Below are 22,072 nucleotides of genomic sequence, written 5' to 3'. Positions count from 1 at the left end.
ACATAGGCCCGGAAAGGCTTTATTTTACGTGTTAGAACTAATTTTTTACAAGTCTGTGTAACACATAAATCCCAGGAAACACAGGGGAACAGACCATACCAGAATACCACATGAAATGTTCAAAATGCTTGATCCATCAAACCACTGTTGCATTGAATCCCGGATGCGCTGATGTGTCCTTGGAGTATTGCATACGGTCTCTTGGTTATGTCTGGTTAAGCTGTAATCCCGAGGTTCAACACCAGTGTTTTGACCCAAGGTAATGTTGATATGTGACGCCTGTCGTTGCCTGTGTTGACATGCGACTCAATTAATTGCCTTACAACATGTAGTATCAATTGGTGTTCATTACTAGAGTTCGTGGTTTATAACATTTAAAAATCAGAGATTTAGCATTTTGATTTTCAAATTTAGCGTTTTGTAGCATCTAAACTTCTCAAATTTAGCGTTTTGTAGCAAATTGGTTAAAAATAGACATAATTAGCTAAACTGCACACACAACAGTTGGGAGTAAAATCATACTGCTTAATCACACATTGCTCGTCATGCAGTTTTGAATTCACTATGGAAAATAAGACAAACATCAACATAAGACTGCAAGAAGTATTAACGAACACACAGGAATATGCTTATTTTCAAATTTACAAACACAATTTCAAAGTGAAAAATACTATTCTGAATGTATTTATTTATCACAGTACAACACACCTACAAGGCAGAGGAATTTCAATGATGATTTAAGTACAACATGCCAATTGTTTAAAAGGTGTCCTCCTTCATTTGAGACCGCCTATCAGTTACAATTATGTTTTATTTGCTAAGAAAACTCTACATCGACACTGTTCGTAGAGGCCCAAATGCACAGAAGTGCTGCCAAGGCAAAGGAAGGCCTGCAAAACATTTTTTTTCTTCTTCAAGTTTTTGATTGCAGAGTCGGCACATCAATATAGGCCATCTGTATCCTTACATAAAAATGTCCCGATTTGTGACTTTCGGCATGCTGTTTGATCGTCACTTCGCTTCTACCCATGGCTAACAGACAATAAAATAAATCGCTACCGTACTTTTAAACAGAACTACTACTCAACACCAATGTCAAGAATAACCGACTAAGATCAAGGGTCAACACACAAAGAGAATGAACGTGGTGCTTGAAAGTGTATTTGCTGTTTGACTGACTGGTCTTGCAGTGCTCTTTAGCCAGTGAAAGAAATTCCACACATTGAATGATTTAACCCTTTGGCCTGCCATTACTTGTGAAAGAAAATATTCCCTTACATACTATTTACTTTTTCGTCACTTTAACATAAATTTGATTAATCACATAGGCTACATAAGAATACACAAAGCAAAGTGAGCTTTTAGCTCATCTATAGTAACAGGAAACCAATGTTTTTGTTTGTAAGTATTACTGGTTTCAAGGGAAGCAGATAAATTAGCAAGAAATGTAGAGGCATAGGCATTGGTTTCCTTAGTAATGTGATCCCAGAACTGTGGGGTTAGAAATTCATTCCCTAGGTCCATTTCTTTCGGATTATTACCCAACCCCCTCCTCACTATAGAGTGAATTTCAAAAACTGGTTTACATTTTACAGAAAGAGGCTTATTGTCAACAAGATCATAATTCCAAGTATCATTTTACTAGACTTCTCAACGGGCGAGTTGGCCGTGCGGTTAGGAGCGCGCAGCTGTGAGCTCGCATCCGGGAGATAGTGGGTTCGAACCCCACTGTCGGCAGCCCTGAAGATGATTTTCCGTGGTTTCCCATTTTCAAACCACGCAAGTGCTGGGACTGTACCGTAACTAAGGCCACGGCCGCTTCCTTCCCATTCCTAGGCCTTTCCTGTCCCATCGTCGCCGTAAGACCTATCTGTGTCGGTGCGACAAAAAAAAAAAAACAAAACAAAAAAAAACAAAAAAAAACAAAAACAAACTAGACTTCTCACTCGCTCTTGTTGCATTCTGATTTTGTCACGTAGTTTCAATTGGCACTATCATCTCGGAACTGAAATCGGAATCACTTTCATCACTGTCATTTGAAGAAGTATTTTCACTCTACAGAGAATCTTTTCCACTTTCAACATCACTATTTTTATGCCAGTTACGAATAAACTCATCCGTGCCGCGCATGGATGCCGCCATGATTGTTTACAACGAGCGGCAAAATGAGGTGCTTTTAATTTTCCGTATTTCAGCTCAGAGTTACTATTTACACAGAGAAAATAGCTTCAGGTATCATCTGACATCAATCGGAAGCTGCAAAACAAAGAGAATAAATCTCTCCGACCAGCTAACTGAGATACTGAACTTATAGATGTTCCGTGCACCAAGATGGAAGTGTCCGTCAAAGCATGTTACCGCTTTACGATCACAATGGGCGCTGTAATAATTATTTCTCCTGAAATAAATAACATTTATATTTTATTTTTAAGAAAATGCATTGTTTTTACAAATATATATGTTTATTTCGTATAAAACTGAGAGTTTCGCATCTATTTCGCATAAATTGTATAATTTCGCATTTTGTCGCGAATTCGAAACCGCTAAAAACCACCCGTACGGGTCATATAAGATGAAGGCACATACACTGACAAAGTTTCGGCATATTTCACATTTATCGCAAATGCTAAAAATCACAAACTCTATTCATTACGGATTTGGCAAGCATCTAACCGTTTACTACTGTAATTTTCATCATGGACTTGGTTTCCGGTACAGTGCAATTGAAACAAATGGCAGATGATCATTTGACGTATGGTTTAGCATATAGTAATGGCCATGCCACTCAAACTTTGTATCGGAGAGATTTCCAGAATGAAGGAACCCCGACAGAAAGAAGTTGGAAGCAACTGATTGTCGTCTTAGGGAGCATGGGATGTTTTAAGTCTACTATTTTTTTTAAAAGTTAAAAACTTCATAATGGGTCCATATTGAACTGAGAATATCAATAATGACGGTAAATTTAAGAGGTCCACCTTTTCAATACAAAACAATTTTGTTGCTCTCCTTAAGTCACAACATGTTTATTTCGGTACCAGTTTCGACACTCCAGTTTTTCCTGTCATCTTTCATTCCAGCATTCCATTAACAATTCATCTGTCAGTCATTTTCATTGCCCCAGAGGAGAGCGACAGGCTTCGGCAGTTGGCACATTTCCTATCCTCACTGTTAGATCGGGGCTTCATTCCTTCCATTCCTGACCCAGTCGAATGACTGGAAACAGGCTGTGGATTTTCGTTTTCTACCTTTTCTGCGAAAATGTGTGCCTTTAAAAGTGTTTTGAAACATGTACTTCATGCATGGTGGAACTCCTCCTCATTTCAGTGTTCATGTCCGCTGGCTTCTAAATAACAGATTTCATGACAGATGGATAGGTAGAGGTGGACCAATTTCTTGCCTCCAAGCTTTCCGGACCTAAATTCACTGGATGTTTACTTGCGGCTTCTAAATAACAGATTTTGTGACAGATGGATAGGTACAGGTGGACCAATGCCCGGCTCCCATGCTTTCCAGACCTAAATCCACTTGTCTTTTATTTGTAGGGGCATCTGAAAACTCTTGTTAATGAACCCCAGTAGCAGGTGCAGTGTCTCCATGCCCGTATTGTGGAAGGCTGCAAAACTATACACAATACTCCACGGGTGCATCAGTGCATCTGGGATTGAATGTGACAGCAAGTTGATGTACGTATCAATGCTAACGGAGAACATTTTGATCATTTCATGTAAGAAAGATTGGTATGCTGGTATACGTTCTGTTCCTGAGTTCCTCATTATTAGTGTCTATGTAGAGTTGTAGAAAATGAGTTCTAATATGGAAATAAAATAAGAGTTTTGTCTGTACATTGCTCAGAATTTTAAAAATAGTGGTATTTCTATATCGGTCGTGTGCACAGTAACAAGGAAATGCACTTTTTACTTTTCTGTAATTTCTGTATGTCTGTCTGTATGTATGTACACACATCACGAGAAAACGGCTGAAGTGAATTTAATGAAAATCGGTACCGGTATGTAAAGTTGGGGATTGAACCACTACCATCTAGGTTATAAATCCTTTTATTCACGCTGAGCAAAATGGTAGTTTAGAGGTAGGCCTAAAATGTAATTCTCAAATAGTAGTGGTTCTATCAATAAATACTGCGTTGTTAAAGTTATATAGAATTAACTTTCTGATCGTTTATGGCTTATACATTTTTACCGTACCGGCTATGATAACAGAGATATTCATGAATTTGTATTTTTGTTGCTAAGTCCATATCAACGCCGAGCCACGAGAAATGGGTACACAGAATTTAATGAAAATCGGTATACAGAGTCGGGGAATCAGAAACTACAGTCTAAGCTATAAATAATTTTATACACCCTGGATGAAATGGTGGTTTAGGGGAAGGCACTTGAAATTTAATTCTTAAATACCTATGTTATTGGTCCTATTGGAAAGTACTATATAACATAATTTATAGAGAATACAATTTCCGATCATTTATGTTTTATACAGTTTTACTGCACCGACTATGATAAGAGTGGTATTTGAGAGTTGGAAGAAAACTAAATGTGAAGGCCTACAATATCGAAAGCTCATAAAATTGATCAACAATAACATTACGTTGACCATTGTTTGTTGTGATATTGTCTCTTATGCTGCCACTCATCTCCGATAGATGAGATTACTGCTGCGCACCGAATGTAACAGTCTGCCTGAATACTGGTGGGAAACAGCAGGGGAGTTAGAGAACTTTCTTCTCTGGCATACCATTCCTCTGTTCATACATTTTCTGATACTGTTGCCACGTAACATGTTCGTTCATCATAGTATTTCAACTATTCGATCCCTACTCTGACACGCTAATTGGATTGATCGGTGTGCATAATTAAAGGAGTAATGGCAGAGGCTCACTGACCTGGTCTAGAATTACGATTTTTGCCCATTCCAAATTATAGCACCACAATTCACTAAATTCAACCCGGAAAAGAGTTGTTTCTTAAGATAAGCTTCTTCCTCTTCACTTTTATTAAATTCTACATTCATTTTATTCCAAATTAGCAGCCAAGAGGGGGTTTCTCCTCTGGCTTGGAGGAAAAAATTACCTCCAAGTCAAATAGATTTTCCCTCGCCAGTGTAGTGAATTGAGATTCTCCAACTCATCGGGTACTCCTAGGAAACAGAGAGTAAAAGGGCATAATTTTTGCCCTGGGACCCCCCCCCCTCCCCGGAAATAAAAGAGTGTACGCAGCTCACGGCTGTCTGCAGCCTGGCTATTCCAGCTCTGGAACTTTGGACTGTTAGATCGGCAGTGCACTACTGTTCGTTAAAGGTGAGAAAATGTGTGGTTTTTCATTTGATCGAGTATTTCATATGATAGCATTGCTTTTAATCGCGACATTCATATTGGCGTCATTATAATGACCTATGTTGATTTCAGTCGGGAAAAATAATAAGGCAGTCTTTTTGAGGATGTAAAAAGGCAGGTGGAACATGCAATTTATTACAATCTTACTCAGAACATGTACACTACGTACCCTAGAATTCTGTATACGATGTAGAATTCCATGGCGAAGCACGGGTACATCAGCTAGTATGGAAATAAAGCATTTCTGGACCCGTATCCACACAGCATATTTTCTTCTTCTATGTGTGAGTAATGTGTCCTGAACGTCTGGCCATAACTTAATGTTACACCCTGTAAATAGCACTAGCATTGTCACTGATGCACAAGCTGCAACAGTGAGTGTAATATTCCTGTCAATCTAAAACTCTTATTTACATAGGTATGTATATGAATACATAGTGTTCTATTAACTCTTTCTGTGATCTCAAATACAGAGTGATTCAGACGGAGATAATTGTTGAACACATTCTCAACAAAAAATGTCATATAAACCTGTTCTCAACACTTGTAGAGTTACAGTACAATCATTTGAAAGTGGTTTACAAAACACAGTCTCCTTGAGTTCCTTTCATTGGAAGATAAAAATAAAATAACATTTTCACTGGCTCATGTTCTGAAGCTCAACATGTCTTTTGAATTCCTTACTTGCTTCATACAGAAATGTTTAAATTGTAAAAGTTTCTCATGGAATAATAAGAACTATTACAAACTGCAAAGAAAAAAATTCATAAATGTCACCTGTTTCGATACACTTACTCGCACGTTTTTAGACATCGCTCAACATACCTGCATATGGCTATCATTGATTTCCATAGCAGTGTTAATGATTTCGAATGAAGCAAGCAAGAAATTCACAACACGTTTTGAGCCTTCAGAAAATGAGCCAATTAAATAAAGAATTTAATTTAATTTTACCCTTCAAATGACAGGAACTAAAGAGAAATGTGTTTTACAACAACATTCAATTTACTGAAATTCTAAGTATTAAGAACAGATCACAGGGTGTTCATACAACACTTTTTGCTCAAAATCTCTTCAGAATTCAGCTCTATATGTGGCGGTAACTCCTTATTAATTAACCCATACAGAAAGCTAGGAATAAGGGTACGAACCTAAACAAGGATACACATAAAGACAGACCAACCTCCTATGAAATTAACCTTAAGCGATGATTTATTTCAGAGATTACTTGGATTGTCTATATCTTCAATGTTCATGTCTTCACTAATGCCTGTCCCATCCTCAGGCTCTATGCTCTGTAACTGGTCATGTCTTACTGAAACCCCATTGCCATTTGATCCTTCACCATGATCTTTTGTTAAAGAATTCCTATTGGTTAATATTATTTTTGTATACTTGATGCCTGATGCAGATTTCATATTAGACTGATTTTGTTGTGTTTTATCAACAGCATGAATTAATCTTTGAGTTTTCTGAACAATTCTCTTACTGCTAGTAGACTGGGATCTTTCCTTAGCATTTTTACTCCTGATGATAAGAACATTAGGTACTGCCCTACTGGAGCTATTTGTTTTCTCACTGTCCAAATCAGGTTCAAGAGGGAAGGAGATGGTGTCGCCAAGAGTCACTGTTGATGTACCTTCTACAGATCCACATGAACTGATTGGAACTACAGTTGGAGGTTCCAAAGACTGGGGTCCCATTTTATCTTCAGAAAAGATGGGATCTTCTCCATCTTTAGCAAATATTATCGGAAGTTCTAGAATTTTAGCCGCAGATAAAACGTCCTCATCCTCCTTTGCATCAGTCTCCGTAGTATCCACTTCAGGAGACTGTGGCAGAGAAGATGAAACAGGAGTGCTACTTCTTAGGAGAGTAGGGTTCACGGAGTATGGAAGTTTAGATCCTGTAACACTGACTTGTTGGCCAGATGACTGATTCAGCTTCAAAGAAGGAACAGTGATTTTTGGAATCACTGTGTAAGATCGCTGATTAGGACTCCGATCCCCTGCACATCTGGAAGTTTTGTTTGTTAAAGGAACAAGCGTAAAAGGTGAAGTCACAGTTGATACAGGAACAAGAAGGGGTCCGCCTCCAGATGAAGGTCGACTAGTGCGAGGAGACTCTGCAAGCATCACTACATTGCCTGAACTGGTACCAAGAATGTTCTTTCCAGCACTAGTAGAAGTCGGAGTCAACACGGTCAGCTTAGAAAGGTCCAACATTCTGCCAGAAGTAGCCCGCATACGAGAACCAGCATTAGCAGAGGATACATCCTGGATACTGTCTTCACTGCTTACAACTGTAACAAATAAAACAAAACAGATACTTATATTTCTCACTGCTCAGAGTTCTTGCAAGACAAACAAACTGAATATTTACAAACATGCATTTAAAGAGTCTATCTCTACAGCCGGGACATTAAGTCTCCATTAACTGGCTTCATCATTCAGGCAAGTAATTTGCAGTTACATTAAACCAACTCTCATTAATTAGCTCATGGAATCACTTTTATTATGTTTTATATTAAGAATAAAATATTCTCAAATATTTCAAGTTTCATTACAGAAGGGGTAGGGTTGATTGACTTCTAAAAAAAAAAGGTTTGATTTATGCTTTTCCACTGCACAGTTGGGTGTTTAACAAGTGAAATGAGACAAAATCCCAGAAAACTTGACATTTCATGAATACGTTGCTTTCCTTCCTCAGCAGTGAACCATAAATGTTCTTTGAGAAATGACAAGATTTCCAGAAGTTTTGACATTTCACTTGGCCTAGCCCAAGTGCTTTAATCACAGTCTTCTAATCAAGGTGGCTGTGGTCTTAATTCCAGCCAATGCAAATGGGATTTCTTAAACAAACAGTCACATCCCTGTTGTTCGGAATCCATGTAAAACTGGATGTTTATTTTTCATTTTCCAATTTTGCTTTTTGTCGCACCGGTGACGATGGGATAGGAAAGGGCTAGGAGTGAGAAGGAAGTGGCCGTGGCCTTACTTAAGGTACAGCCCCAGCATTTACCCTTGATGAAAATGGGAAACTACGGAAAACCCATCTTTAGGGCCGCTGACAATAGGGTTCACACCCACTATCTCCCGAATGCAAGCTCATAGCTGTGTGCCCCTAACCGCACGGCCAACTCGCCCAGTAACTGGAGGTCTCATGGCTATGATCAGGATACTGAGAGTCACGTATAATTATTAGCTTGCTAACTGTCTAAAAATGTGACTGAACTTAGGACTTGTACCTGAAAACCTTGCTCTTGTCTGGATGCACGGGTGAACTGATTCTGGTAGGAAGATGCACATGTAAGGAAACTGCAGAGCAGAGCATTCCGCAGGCAAGTATTCAAAATCAAACAGTGTGATCTGCCATTTCCTCAGTGTAACTGGTTAATACACTTATTCAGAGACCAAGGGATTCGCATCTGAGTACCAAAAACAGTCAATTTTTCAATTTATTTTTAATCTTATGAGAAAACAATAAATGAAGCTATCTCTTAAATACAATTCTAAGATTCTAATCATTTTTCAGGTTTGGCTAAGTGCTGGTAGGTTGCATTACGGAAGTTACAGTATTTCAGTCTTTATCCAACAGAGTTCTCAAGATGATTATTCTCCAGCAAAGAACTGAATCTGTGATTTCTGTTTGGAGACAGAACTGCTTTCCAAGGGCAATAGCGTTTTCTAATCTTTTGCCTAAGAAGATCTTTTCAATAAAGTTAGTTCTAATATTCTGTTTATTATATTTACAATGTTACTACACTATAGTGAAAGTCAACTACAGGGTTAGTTTATCATTCTAAACATGAATTCTTTACAGTAGATAAAACATCCATCTTTTGGGTCCCATCCTGTATAAATTACACATCACAACTTGTCCATTATAATATAAAAACACCAGTTTAAATAAGGAACGGAAATATACATATATGTGGTTAGTAATGGAGACCACCATGCAAATGTTATTCAGCTTAAAGCAGGGAACACTGACGCTAACCACCATACATGCACGGACAATTTTTAACAAGTTACAACTGCAAATCATCATGCTGCAAAAAGTTAAATATATGGCTACAGTCATATCGTTCTGTAGGCGAGAAACATTCATTTCACAATCAGAAGAAATGGGCATATGAGAATGGGGAGGATTAGATTGAAAGTTACTAGCCCACGATTTTCCAAGGCCAAGTGAGGACAAATATGACCAGTATTCATGATAGCTCCGATCAGTTGCTATGACTTCAATCACAGATTACTCACATACAGCCCCCACTTCTATTCTGCTCCTCATGCGAACAGACATCAAATGTTAATAATTTATTACATTTCCAGTACCTTTTTATACAATACTCCATTCTGCAGATATTTATCCATCTTGATAATTGAACTACATTTGGAAAGAGTTTTATTTCATGCAGTGATTAGTCTGTGATATCCCTGGTAAGTATATAATCTAGAATACTAAAACAAGTTAATTCATGTCATGCAGTACCTGGGAGAAGCTAGACTTGTCTATCATTCCATCCGGTATAGTAATCCACCAATGAAATGGGTTACATAATAATCCCTGTCATGGCTCATAACACATCTCATCTTGAGGGTTATCTTTAATCTTGAATAGCATGGTTCATGCATTGAGCAGCATGCAACTTCCATCTCAACCAGTATGTCCCAAGCGTGCTGAACATACTGACCTTTCAGCTGCTGGTTAGCTGGTGATGCAGTAGTGAGGAGACTAGATGCAGATGAGACCATTATCCTGGTGGCTGGGCTGCCCTGAAGCAGTGATGACAGAGATGTTAGAGTTCCTGCGTCTGCAGGTTTGTTCAGCCCCCGTCCTGCTGTCAGTTGAAGAGGCTTGGCGGAGGCTCCGCTGCCTCTGCTCGCTGATGTTGACACTTTCTCCACAGAATTGGAGCTTCCGGAAGAAATAAGGTTTCCTTGTATTGTTAGAGAGGTTGCATCGTTCAGCGGCTGGTTGCTCGCCGACACAGAGGTTGTGGGCATTGAGCTGGATGTCTGACTTAACCTGATCGGACCTATTGGGGTTAAACTGCCCAGAGAGCCGATGTTCACTGTGATGCCTTGGGGAGTGTTCGTTGCCTGGAACATGCAATGTGACACCTGACAATCATATGATCCTCTAGTGGATCATGTTGTAACGATAAGCACCTAAACCTGCAAATGCTGATATGGACCACTTCACATAATGCTGACATATATCATAAGCTTTAGCTATAACATACAGTACTTGATTTATAGAAAGCATGCTCCAGTCACCAACATAATGAATCTGACACAATACTGATAGAAGGAAGCAGCTAGCACCTCGGCAAGAATATGTAAAATATTTATAACTCCCATACATTGAAATATTCACTTCCTGACGTAAATGACTGAATGAAAGTCAATATCATTCTTCAGAGGATTTTCATGAAACAAAAACAAAAGTCAATCAATTCCTGATGTGACACAAAGTTATATATTTACAAACTTGAAATGCAGTCTGAAGAATTCAACAGACAAATAATGGAAGTTGTCAAAGGGAATAATTTTAGGAAAACAAATTGGCCATCACCCCTAATTATAGACACAATAGATCCCTTATGCTGGTTATAAACACAGTGGACGATAAAGAAATATAACGTCAAATTATGGTAGGGAGAGAAGGGGAGATGGGCCAAGTGACCCTGTCTAATAATTGCAGTACTGACAAGATCAACAGATCAACAGGTGCCTTTCATTAGACATTTTGTATCTCTATTGCTGGTTGTCTTTTGTATGAACTCCCCATGTATTTATGTTGTAGCTCAGTTCCTTTAGGTTTCTCAATTAGGATGCCCTTTTTCTAACTTACATTTTCTAGGGAATTATATGAACTGTGCTCACATACTTTATGTAGCTTGATTTCATATCTAGTTCTAACAACACCCTTCACTGGGTACTCTAATATCCTTGCAAACCAGATTGTACATCAGTTACTCCCGAATGGAAAGACAACACATAAATGCAGACTGAACAATATTGCAGAAAAATGGTTCCCCACGGAAGCAATAAATAATAATAATAATAATAATAATAATAATAATGTTATTTTGCTTTACATCCCACTAACTACTTTTACAGTTTTTGGAGACCCTGAGGTGCCAAAATTTAGTCCCATAGGAGTTCTTTCATGTGCCAGTAAATCTACCGTCACGAGGCAGACGTAATTGAGCACCTTCAAATACCACCGGACTGAGCTATGATTGAACCTGCAAAGTTGGGTCAGAAGGCCAGCACCTCAATTGCCTGAGCCACTCAGCCCGGCCCCAAGGAAGTGTTTCGGCTCCAATCCTTTTTAACGACTATACAAATGACCAGCCAATATTTTCAAGTACCAGAAATTTCTTAGATGCTGATGACCTTGCCTTGGCCACATAAAGCACATAGTTTGAAACAGTAGAAAGACATCTATCTATCTACTTCCATTGAATACCTGTCAAGCTATTACAGTGCAAATCACCTAAGCCATAATCCTGCAAAGACCCATGTGTGTGCCTTTCACCTGATAAATAAGGAAGCACATAAAAGCTCAAAATAGCATGATCAGGTACTGAACTACAGACCTGTGATATTCCAAAATATCTGGAAGTAATGCTTGACAGAACCCTCACATTTAAAAAGCACTGCATGAATTGCAAAATAAGTTTCCCCACGAAATAACCTGTTGCATAAATTGCCTGGATTACAGCGGGGAAGCAAACCACAAACTATCTGCACATCAGCTATGGCACTTTGTTGCTCTGTCGCAGAATTTGCATGCCCAGTTTGGTATTCATCATCTCATGTGAAACAGTTGGATGTAGGCCTTCATGAGACCTGTAGGTCAGTAACAAATCGCTTGAAGTCTAGTCCAGTCAACAGGGCGTATTAATAATGTATAATGGGATAGAAATGGGTCCACCAAATCAATACAAGGGACTAGTTTTGACCCTTAGTAATAAGTCGTTTACAATAACACAAAATTGGCAAAAGTAATAAAATGATGAGCACTGAAAAATACAAAACAAAACATTTAAAATATGACAAACATAAATACATTAAAAAGTTCATAGAATCTTGATGGTCATATTGGTCCACAGCGACACCTGTCTGTATTTCTTCTAACTGGACCACATTTGCAAGAGTTCCCGTATTACATGTCGTCTCCCTCAGTCAGCCTTCACAAGAACTGTTACAGTATCACATCTTAACAACACTCACATTATCGATGGCTCCAAGTATTAACATAGTAAATCCAAGAACAACCAAAATGAATTAAGACCATCACCAAAGCCATTACTTCAGTATTTTTCCCCTGTATAAAAATCAAATCTCTTGCACCCCAAACTTAGCAGCATTAAATAGATCTTAACGTCGTCTCCTAGGAGAATGATAGCACAAAAAAAAAAAAACTGTTAACTTTAGTTACAATGCTAGTACAGGGGAAAAATTATTATGTTAATACTTGGAGCTGTCAACATACGCTATTCTGAAATTCAAGAAATAACTGGATGTTATTCACACCTATAATTTGATAACTGTGCCATTCAACTTTTAAGAGCAAATCATCTTCACATAAGACATTAGTATTCCTCAAGGATTTGAAAGGACAACGGTTTACTCCTCAAATTACTGTAACCAAATGACTATCAAGAGTTTATGAACTTTTTAATATGTCTGTATTTATCATATTTTTTGTATTTTGTATTATGTAACTAAGTGGTTATGTTTGTTTCTACCATACTAGGACTTGCTGTTTAAATACCAATACTGTGGTAATTTTGTTCGTAAACATTTCTATGGTAGTTCATTCTTCACTATATCCAAACCTCAACAGATGCAACAAAATTTATATGTTTGCATTACTGATGGTCTCGAAAAGGTGCAGTTAGTATGAACTTTACTTCATCATTGGAGGCACAGAGAGCATTCAAATCTGAAGCTCACACAGTGCAATATATTCAAGGTGTACCAGTTGGAACCAAACCTGATACAGTAGATACATTTGGTGTAAATTGCTAAAAACAAGATTCCAGTAGGGAACCAGAGTTTGGTCACACACATAATGAGAATATCACTTAATAAAAACTGAGTGTACAAGATCTCAGTCTTAAAAAACAGCATTTCATCCCAGTTAGGCGGTGGCACCAGATGGAATGTCATACCACTCCAAGATGCTGGTTAGTACACTGTAGAGACCATTGCAAACCACCTTTGTCGCACAATGAAGTGATAGTGCACTTTATCTCCACTTCCTATAACTTTGCATGATTATTACTAGCCTGGTGAAGGCGCTGTAAGGCAGACCCCCTGACAAGGGGGTGAGAGACATGTGCCAATACGAGAAACTGCATGTTAGTGTGGAGGAGGATAGTGTTGTGTCTGATGTACGAGTTGCAGGAATGTTGAGGATGGGACAAATATCCAGTCCCCGAGCCAAGGGAATTAAGAGCTTAAGATCAAAATCTTTCGACCCAACTAGGAATCAACCCCAATGACCAAAGGCTAAGGCACTCACTACTCAGCCATGGTGCCAAACATCACTTACTATGAATGCCTACCAATACGGAACCATAATTTGGTTACACCAATTGAGAATATAGGTGTGAATTGTATAGATATCCTAATGAAGATGGATCATCCTTTCCGAATCCTCACATTCAGAACCATAATATTTTGGAAATATTGAGCTAAACCTGCCCTTGATGTAAAAAAATAATTCTCCTGTCAATAGAAGTCCTGATGAAGTTGGATCACACCACCAGCATCCTCACACTTGGAAACATAATATTTTGCAAATATTAAGCTAAATTTGTCCTCGATGCCCAACAAATTCCTCGGTCAATAGCCACCATCTTATATCTAAGTGCCGAGGGGGTGAAACGCCACATATCATTGCTGCTCCACGAACACAGAAACTACCATGCTGAACGAGAACTAGAACTCGCTTCCTTCTCTGAAAATGCGTGTGGTAGGGAATTATGTCAAGCAAAGATAAGGTTAGTCTTGTAACACTTGAGGCAGACACCAAATTGGAGAGACCTTTGGCTCACCATCACCTTATTCTCCTGTTAAGCAGTCAACACAGGAAGAGAACTATCTGAGTAAAAATATTTTATATACTGGGGACTCAAACTTTCCAAGCTGCTTGCACAGTCATCCAGTTTCAATCACAGGTCCTACTAGTGCATATGTTTATTTGATTCCTATATTAGACTGACTGCATGTGTTGGATACGTTAACAGTGCCTTCAAAGGCACCTGAACTCCACAAGACATGCAAAATTTTCCACTTCCCTCAGTATACATGAATGATCAATGGTTAAGTGATGGCTTACACACAATACAGTAACCTCCTGACTGATTATTCAGCTAAATGAAGGGAAAAACATTCACACACACAAAAAAAGATAAACCAATTTAATGAAAATTCATGGAATAACTTTACTTTCTTTATACACACAGTGATAATTTCCATCCCACTTTTTTGGTCAAACTACTATGGAAGAGCGACTTCTAACTACTGTATACGCAGATATTAAAAAAACTTTTATGCTTTAAAGGTCCTTCGCTATCATATCACATCTGCATAGAATCCTCCACTTTTCTTTTCTTAAAACTACAGGACAATTTGTACTCCTATTTCATAATCTGCTAGGGGTTGCCTTACCCAGGCGGTAAAGATGTGCTTGGTTCACCTGGAGGGATGTGGATTCGACTCGCCATCACAAAGATATAGATGTTGATTCCCATAGGGAACCTGAAATATTTGTCCCGAATGAGTAAATTTATAATACCAATATAAATGGTTTATTATTGGACATTATAAATTTTCCAGTGAACTCATTCTTGGTTGCCAGCGTTTCGCCCCTGTGCGCTAAGTTGGGCTCATCAGTAGGTACTTAGCACACCCACGAAGACGCACGACTAGTGCATACCGTGGAGGCCACTGCGTAGGCTACTTGGAGCCACCGGCAGTGCCAATGCACTATGAAAGACTTTGTCTCATTACCAAAAATTGATGCCCGACATCAATAGCTTAATAGCTCCAAGTAGCCTACGCAGTGGTCTCCACGGTATGCACTAGCCATGCGTCTTGGTAGGTGTGCTATTTACCATCTGATGAGCCCAACTTAGCACACTGGGGCAAAACGCTGGCAACCAGGAATGAGTTAGCTGGAAAATTTATAATGTTCAATAACGGACCAACTATATTGGTATTCGGGAAAGTATGCACCCCAAGATAAGAAATTAGTGCTTGATGAGGGAATGCTGGCGCAGTACTGTACCTAGATAGTTTGCCTGGATTATATACCCTGAATATTAATCCACTTGCCTCGTATTTAAAAGGCCACCAAGTTAACTCAGAAATCAAATTTAAATCTACTGACCCACGAGTTTATAAAGCTCTGCACTACAGTAGGACACAGTTCAAAACAAAACTTATTATCATACAGCAGGAATATTTTCATGCTGTATTTTTAATTTAGCATGCAGAAGATTTGTACTCACCGGTAATGACACTTCAGAATGAAAATTTGAAGTGATAAACTTCAAAATACTCCGGGATATGGGGAGACAGTTATCTTTGCTATAGTACAATTAGGTAAGAGACTTTTGAACTTGAGACATTAGAATGCAGTGCTAAATAAGCCTTTATATAATCGTCATTAGTTGCAAACCACCTAACATCACCTACTCGTGTTGTCTATTGGGATTGGACAACTATTTTCAAGTGTTGTAATTGTTTCGTGTGCAATAACTGAAATGACAGGGGCCATAATATGACCTACAAGAACTGAAAGCTGTGACAGAGGACGATATTCATATTTACAGTTTTCTGAAGTATGTCGGACTTTTCATGGTTTCCAGTGAATGAATGAATGAATGAATGGACTGTTTTCCCCAGTCAATCATATTCAGTCACCTTAATCCTTTTTCACACCTTTTTTGTTGTTGTTCCTGTGCTAAATTAACGATGCATTACCTCACTATCACTTTCGGAAGACAAGCTATAAACCTTACTCGAATCATCATGTGCATTCTCTCCATTATCACATTCACTCACTTCTGGTCGGTAAGGCTATCTGTGACAGCTGATTGTGTTGGGGAACAAACCAGCCTTCATACAATTAGTTTCCTGCCAAATATGCAGCTTATCTTCACTATCAATGAGTAAGGTTGTATCATCAGTATATGCAATATATTACATTTTGTGCCTAATACCAGATCTCTAGATTTTAAACCTTATCTCAAGGCAGTTTCAAGTATAATGTTGAAGTTGGGCAAACGTCGTCGTCGTCGTCATCATCATCAACCATCACCGGTATAATTCTAGGAGTTGCTATACATGTTTTAGCTGAAGTCAGATCCAAATATAATTTAGTACTTAGAACTGTAAAACATATTAGTTTATTATGGATACTGAAATATTTCACCCCTCTCCAGATTTCTTTTCTTATAACGCTATCACAAGTCTCAGTAAACTCTATAAATATAATGCATACATCTTTTTAAAACTTCCAGCATTTTGATGGTTTCGAAGTTTCATCATAAACACACTCCTATGTATGGTAGTAATCTCTTCAAAATTAATTTTGGGAAAACTTTGAGAGCTGAATCGAGAAGATTTATGACTCCAGATTTAAATGTATGAGAGCGAGTCAAAGGAAAACCATAATCTGCATACATAGCCACTTCTGCACTGCTTTCATATAAATGGAATGTCCTCCTCCCAGGACCTTCTTGAGTGGCCTCAACATGTGGTAATCTCTAAAGATGAAGTATAGTGAATATGGTGGATGTGGAAGACACTCGAAATGAAAGTCTTAGAGGGTCGCAACTATTGCATGGGTAGTATGGAACCGAGCATTGTGGTGCTGCTGCTGTGACAGACACATATCACCATACTGAATCCTCATTTGTCAATGAACTTCAATAGTTTTCACTAAACAAAAAACAGATAAGTTCTTTTAAGCATGTCTGAAGTTGGGTGGCCATTGTTACAATGGTACTTTGATAGTGTTTGCTTGTCTGCACGGTGATGCTGTTGTCTACGGGATATTAATTAAAAGCCGGTGTAACAGTAGTACCAGACAGAACTATACCATGACATTTCAAAATTTGATGACAATTTCAAGGTTTTCATATGACTTGCCCTCGTATATTACCATATTTACTCTCGGACATTTTTCTCTGAAAATCCAAGCTTCAAAATTGGGCTACGATGTACAGTATATGCAAAAAGTTAGTAAGTCAAACTTAAATAGTTTTTTAAAGTAATAAAGCCTTACGATTTTACATAATAGTTTGCATTTTACAAAGGGCACTAGGAAAGTTTTGCAATACGCAAAAACAGTTGGCTGGACACCCCTGTTATGGTGAGGGATGAAACGAGGGGTGAAAACCGGTCTAGAAGACAACAAGGCGCGAGTTTCACACCAGTTGTTACCAAGCAGTGGGACTGAAAGGAAGTTAAGATGTCAGTGTGGTCTAAAGGTGAATATCGCGCAATTATCCGCTACAATTCTGCTCGTGGATTAACTGTTGACCAGTGTCTGGAGGAAATGACTCCTGTGCTGGGGAAAGACTGTCCACATCGGACAACAATTTTCCGCTGGTACAAAGAGTTCCAGAGGGGAAATTTTGGGGTTGAAGACGATCCTCGTTTTGGGCGACCGTCTGAATCCGTGACTGAGGAAAACATTGAAGCTGTGAGGAAAACGTTGCAGCAAGAGAGGCGGTTGACATATCGGCAGGTAGAAGAGACCCTCCACAACCATGCACCAGCTATTCATTCAATTCTATACGACCATCTCCATGTTAGAAAGGTTTGTTCCCTTTGGGTGCCCCATTCACTTTCAGAGGAACAAAGGGCACACTGAGTGAAATTGTGCCGAGAAAGGCTAAAACAGTTTGAAAATGGGACTTTGCGTAACGTCAATAGCATCGTTAACAGATGACGAAACTTGGCTTAAGTCCCAACAAAATCCCAGAACAGAAGATGAGGGTACTCCGGTGACTGTGCGAAAGTCAAGGTTAATGAAGAAAAGGACGATTGCAGTATTCTTCACTAAACGGGGCATCCTGACTCGGGTTGTGCTAGAAACACAAAGGACAGTTACTGAGAAGTGGTACAGTGAGACTTGTCTGCCTCAGGTCATCCAGGCTCTCAAGCAGCTCCGTCCAAGGTCACGGCTCAACACTTGGCTCTTGAATTATGACAATGCTCCAGCACATCGTGCTAATGTAACAATGGATTTTCTTGCCAGATCAGGGTTGACTGAGCTTGATCACCCTCCATACAGTCCTAATCTTGCCCCATGTGACTTCGCACTCTTCTGGCAGCAGTGTGAAAATGTAACAGAAGAAAAGTGTCAGAGTTGGTTCAGTGACTGGTTTCGACGTATGGAGAAGTGTATTGAGTGTGGTGAAAATTATTTTGAAAAAGTCTAAAGCGTTCACTCACATTGCAAAACTTTCCTAGTGCCCTTTGTATTATATTATGTACTGTGACAAGTTACTGAATATTAACAAAAGTATTTAAGTTTATAGGATTCCATTTGTAGCCGAATGTGCTCCTGTGCCACTTCTGCTTCCATTTCAATGCAGAGAAAAAGAAGAAAATATATCAATCCTTTCCCGACACTCGTCATGTAATAACACAATTTTATAATTTACGGGTATATCTTAAACTCTTTATTGAATGTTAATTTAGTTTTCCTAACCTCCGTCACCATGGAATTCTTGACCTGTGGCACGATTACCATATATCTCTGCAAACTGAATCACTTAAAACTTGAAACTTGCTGTAAAATGCTTCTACTTATTCCTATAAGCACAACAGTGAAGCAAATTACGGTATCATTATACAGAGGACTCAACCTTATACCTTACATTTCATACATACCATACAATGTTACACTGAAATTGCAGCCAGTTCAACAGTGTCACATTCCAACTAGTTTATTAGGCCAGGGAGTACCCTTGGATCTGAAATTACCTACCTGTCTTTCACAAGGAGAGAGAGCTGCTATGACAACGATAAGAGGAGGATTATGGAAGCAAGTTTGACCTTGAACTGAGAGTAGGCATGCATGTCACAGGGTGTATCTTGTCATATTTATACTGATACAGGAAGTAAACCAGATGGGAGATATAGGCAGGCATTATTTTTCTCCCTCAATTCCGCACAAAAAATTAGGGTGCGAGATATACACAAGTAAATATAGTAGATGTCAGACTCCATCCAAGCACTATAGTTCAGTTCCTATGAATTTCGACTTGACAGTTGAGCGCTGCCTTTTGGCGGAGGCTAAGTGAATTAATAATCAGCCAAACATAGCGAGCCGATCGTTCTGATTACCGGTGCTGTCGATCTGTTGTTTACTATAACCACATGCTATCAGCTGTGTGTTGAATTGTGCTCAGTTATTTTCAAGGTTTTTGTCAGTTCAGTCAAAGCACTAACAATGAAAACTAGAAATAATGAGTTGTTTGAGTACTTGAAGGAGCACAATATTTCGGTTTGTGATAGCTTGAGGAAGGGGGGTGATCTCAAGCATCTTGCGAAACAAAACAACTCCATGGGGAGTAACATTTTTTGGAACCGAAGAATTCACTTCTCCTTTAGCAGGTTGGCAATCCGTATTTGCTAACACGGCGAGACCATGCGCCTGGTCTGCCACTGCTAAGCAGAGTCCTGGAGGGGCGTGTCAATCCAGCTGATAAGCCCAAATGGCACGTCTGAGCGAAACTCTGCAAAATGCACACGGCCTAACCACCCAAAAGCTGGTTCTATTCATGTGATTGTAAGCCCTAGTACCCAGTTTACTTGGTGGATGAAATAGCCAGGAGGCATGGGCATTAAGCTGTTCGCCTCCCACCATACCATTGCCATTTTAACGCCATATACCTGATTTGGGCCCAAGTGAAGGAATAATTAGCTGCGAATAACCAACTCTTCACAGCTTCGAAGTTTTTTTTTTAAACAACTGGATTTAAGTCGCACCGACACAGGTAGGTCGTATGGCGACTATAGGATGGGAAAGCGCTAGGAGTGGAAAGGAAGTGGCCGTGGCCTTAATTAAGCATTTGCCTGGTGTGAAAATGGGAAACCACGGAAAACCATCTTCAGGGCTGCTGACAGTGGAATTCGAACCCACTATCTCCCAGATGCAAGCTCACAGCTGCACAACCCTAACTGCACAGCAAACTCGCCCAGTAGCTTCGAAGTTGAAGACTTCTTTGGGAAGCCGTAGGCCGTGTAAGTGCGGAAGACTGGAACAAGGTTGTGAGAGACAATCCAATATAAGTGAAGCTTGGGAGGGAGAAAGTATCACAGATGATTATGTTGAAGACATTATTATTGTATAATCCTGAATACCACCCGCCACCAAATAAGACCCACACCCTAAATTTGAGACGGCAAAATATGGAAGAAAATAAAAAAACAAATAACATAATACCTATTTAATTTTCTTCAAATATAACCAAAAATATAAATTCAAACAGCTTACAATTAATAAAATCATCACAAAAATTGTAAACAAAATCTTTCCAATACTCAGATCATTCACAATTCACCATCGTCATCTGAAGTTTCACCATAGGAACTTAGGTCGCTGGTATCTTTCCACAAATAGTCGTTCTCACTACCGTCCACTGAATTTGAAATTCCACATTTCTTAAACCTTTTGGACACTAGACCGTTGGGAATGCACGCCCATGCGGTCTTGATCCAGTTGCATATTAGTCCCACTTCAGGCCTCTTCACTCGTCAGGTTGGTGTTAATGCGTGATCACCATCAGACATCCATTCGGTGTACAACTGTTTCATTGCAGTTTTGAAATGCCGGTTCACGCACACATCCAACGGCTGTAGAATAGAAGTGAGTCCTCCAGGAATTATCGCAAGATCGGTTTTCCTTTCTTCATCATATCTTTTACAGCGTCAGTTGTATGTCCTTGGTGACTGTCCAACACAAGCATGTTTCGTTTTTGTAACAAAGCTCCCGGGCGACGTTGCCAAATGCGCTTCACCCAATCCTCAACTAAACACACTGTCCATCCAGCCGGACTCATGTGTTCTTTTTTTGCTAGTGGCCTTACATCGTACCGACACAGATAGGTCTTATGGCAATGATGGGATAGGAAAGGCCAGTTGGAAGGAAGCGGCCATGGCCTTAATTAAGGTACAGCCTGTGTGAAAATGGGAACCACGGAAAATCATCTTCAGGGCTGCCGACAGTGGAATTCGAACCCACTATCTCCCGGATGCAAGCTCACAGCCACGCGCCTCTAACCACACGGCCAACTCGCCCGGTCTCATGTGTTCTAACAATAACACTGGACGGCAAGTTTCCTTTCAGAAGTGTTTTTCTTTTCAGAACCACATATGGAGGGAGTTTGGTTCCATCCGCTAATACGCACATTACCATGCATCGTGGGGGAACTGAGAGAAACCTCCTAGTAGGGTGTATTTGCATGTGATATTGTTATACATCCGGGTGTCTCCTGGGCAACGGACTAGGACTTTTCCTAGACGGCTGATTCTCACACTCCAGAAGTACCAAGATCAATTTCAATGGTTAATAAACCCCACAAATAGTCCTTTTCAGGACCAAAGCTGACAGTTGTATCAGTTAACATAGAAGGCATAACATCAAACAAGGAAACCCTATTACAACAACTTTGCC

The 22,072-nt window shown here is 39.4% G+C and overlaps 1 protein-coding gene across 1 annotated transcript in view; it reads right to left on the bottom strand.

Annotated features, from left to right (window-relative positions):
- Positions 1 to 4,753: 4,753 nt before the first annotated feature.
- Positions 4,754 to 22,072, bottom strand: part of Rcd1 (Reduction in Cnn dots 1) — a 250,715-nt gene continuing 233,396 nt past the window's right edge. The window contains exon 13 of the mRNA XM_067135952.2: positions 4,754 to 7,652. Coding sequence (XP_066992053.2) covers positions 6,568 to 7,652 — 1,085 coding nt within the window. The 3' untranslated portion in view covers positions 4,754 to 6,567. The remainder of the gene's footprint in view (positions 7,653 to 22,072) is intronic.

The sequence above is a fragment of the Anabrus simplex genome, chromosome 1 (assembly GCF_040414725.1).
Source record: "Anabrus simplex isolate iqAnaSimp1 chromosome 1, ASM4041472v1, whole genome shotgun sequence".
In the NCBI taxonomy this organism is placed as follows: domain Eukaryota; kingdom Metazoa; phylum Arthropoda; class Insecta; order Orthoptera; family Tettigoniidae; genus Anabrus; species Anabrus simplex.
Note: the sequence above shows the minus strand (reverse complement) of the source record. Positions and strands in the feature narration are given on the sequence as shown.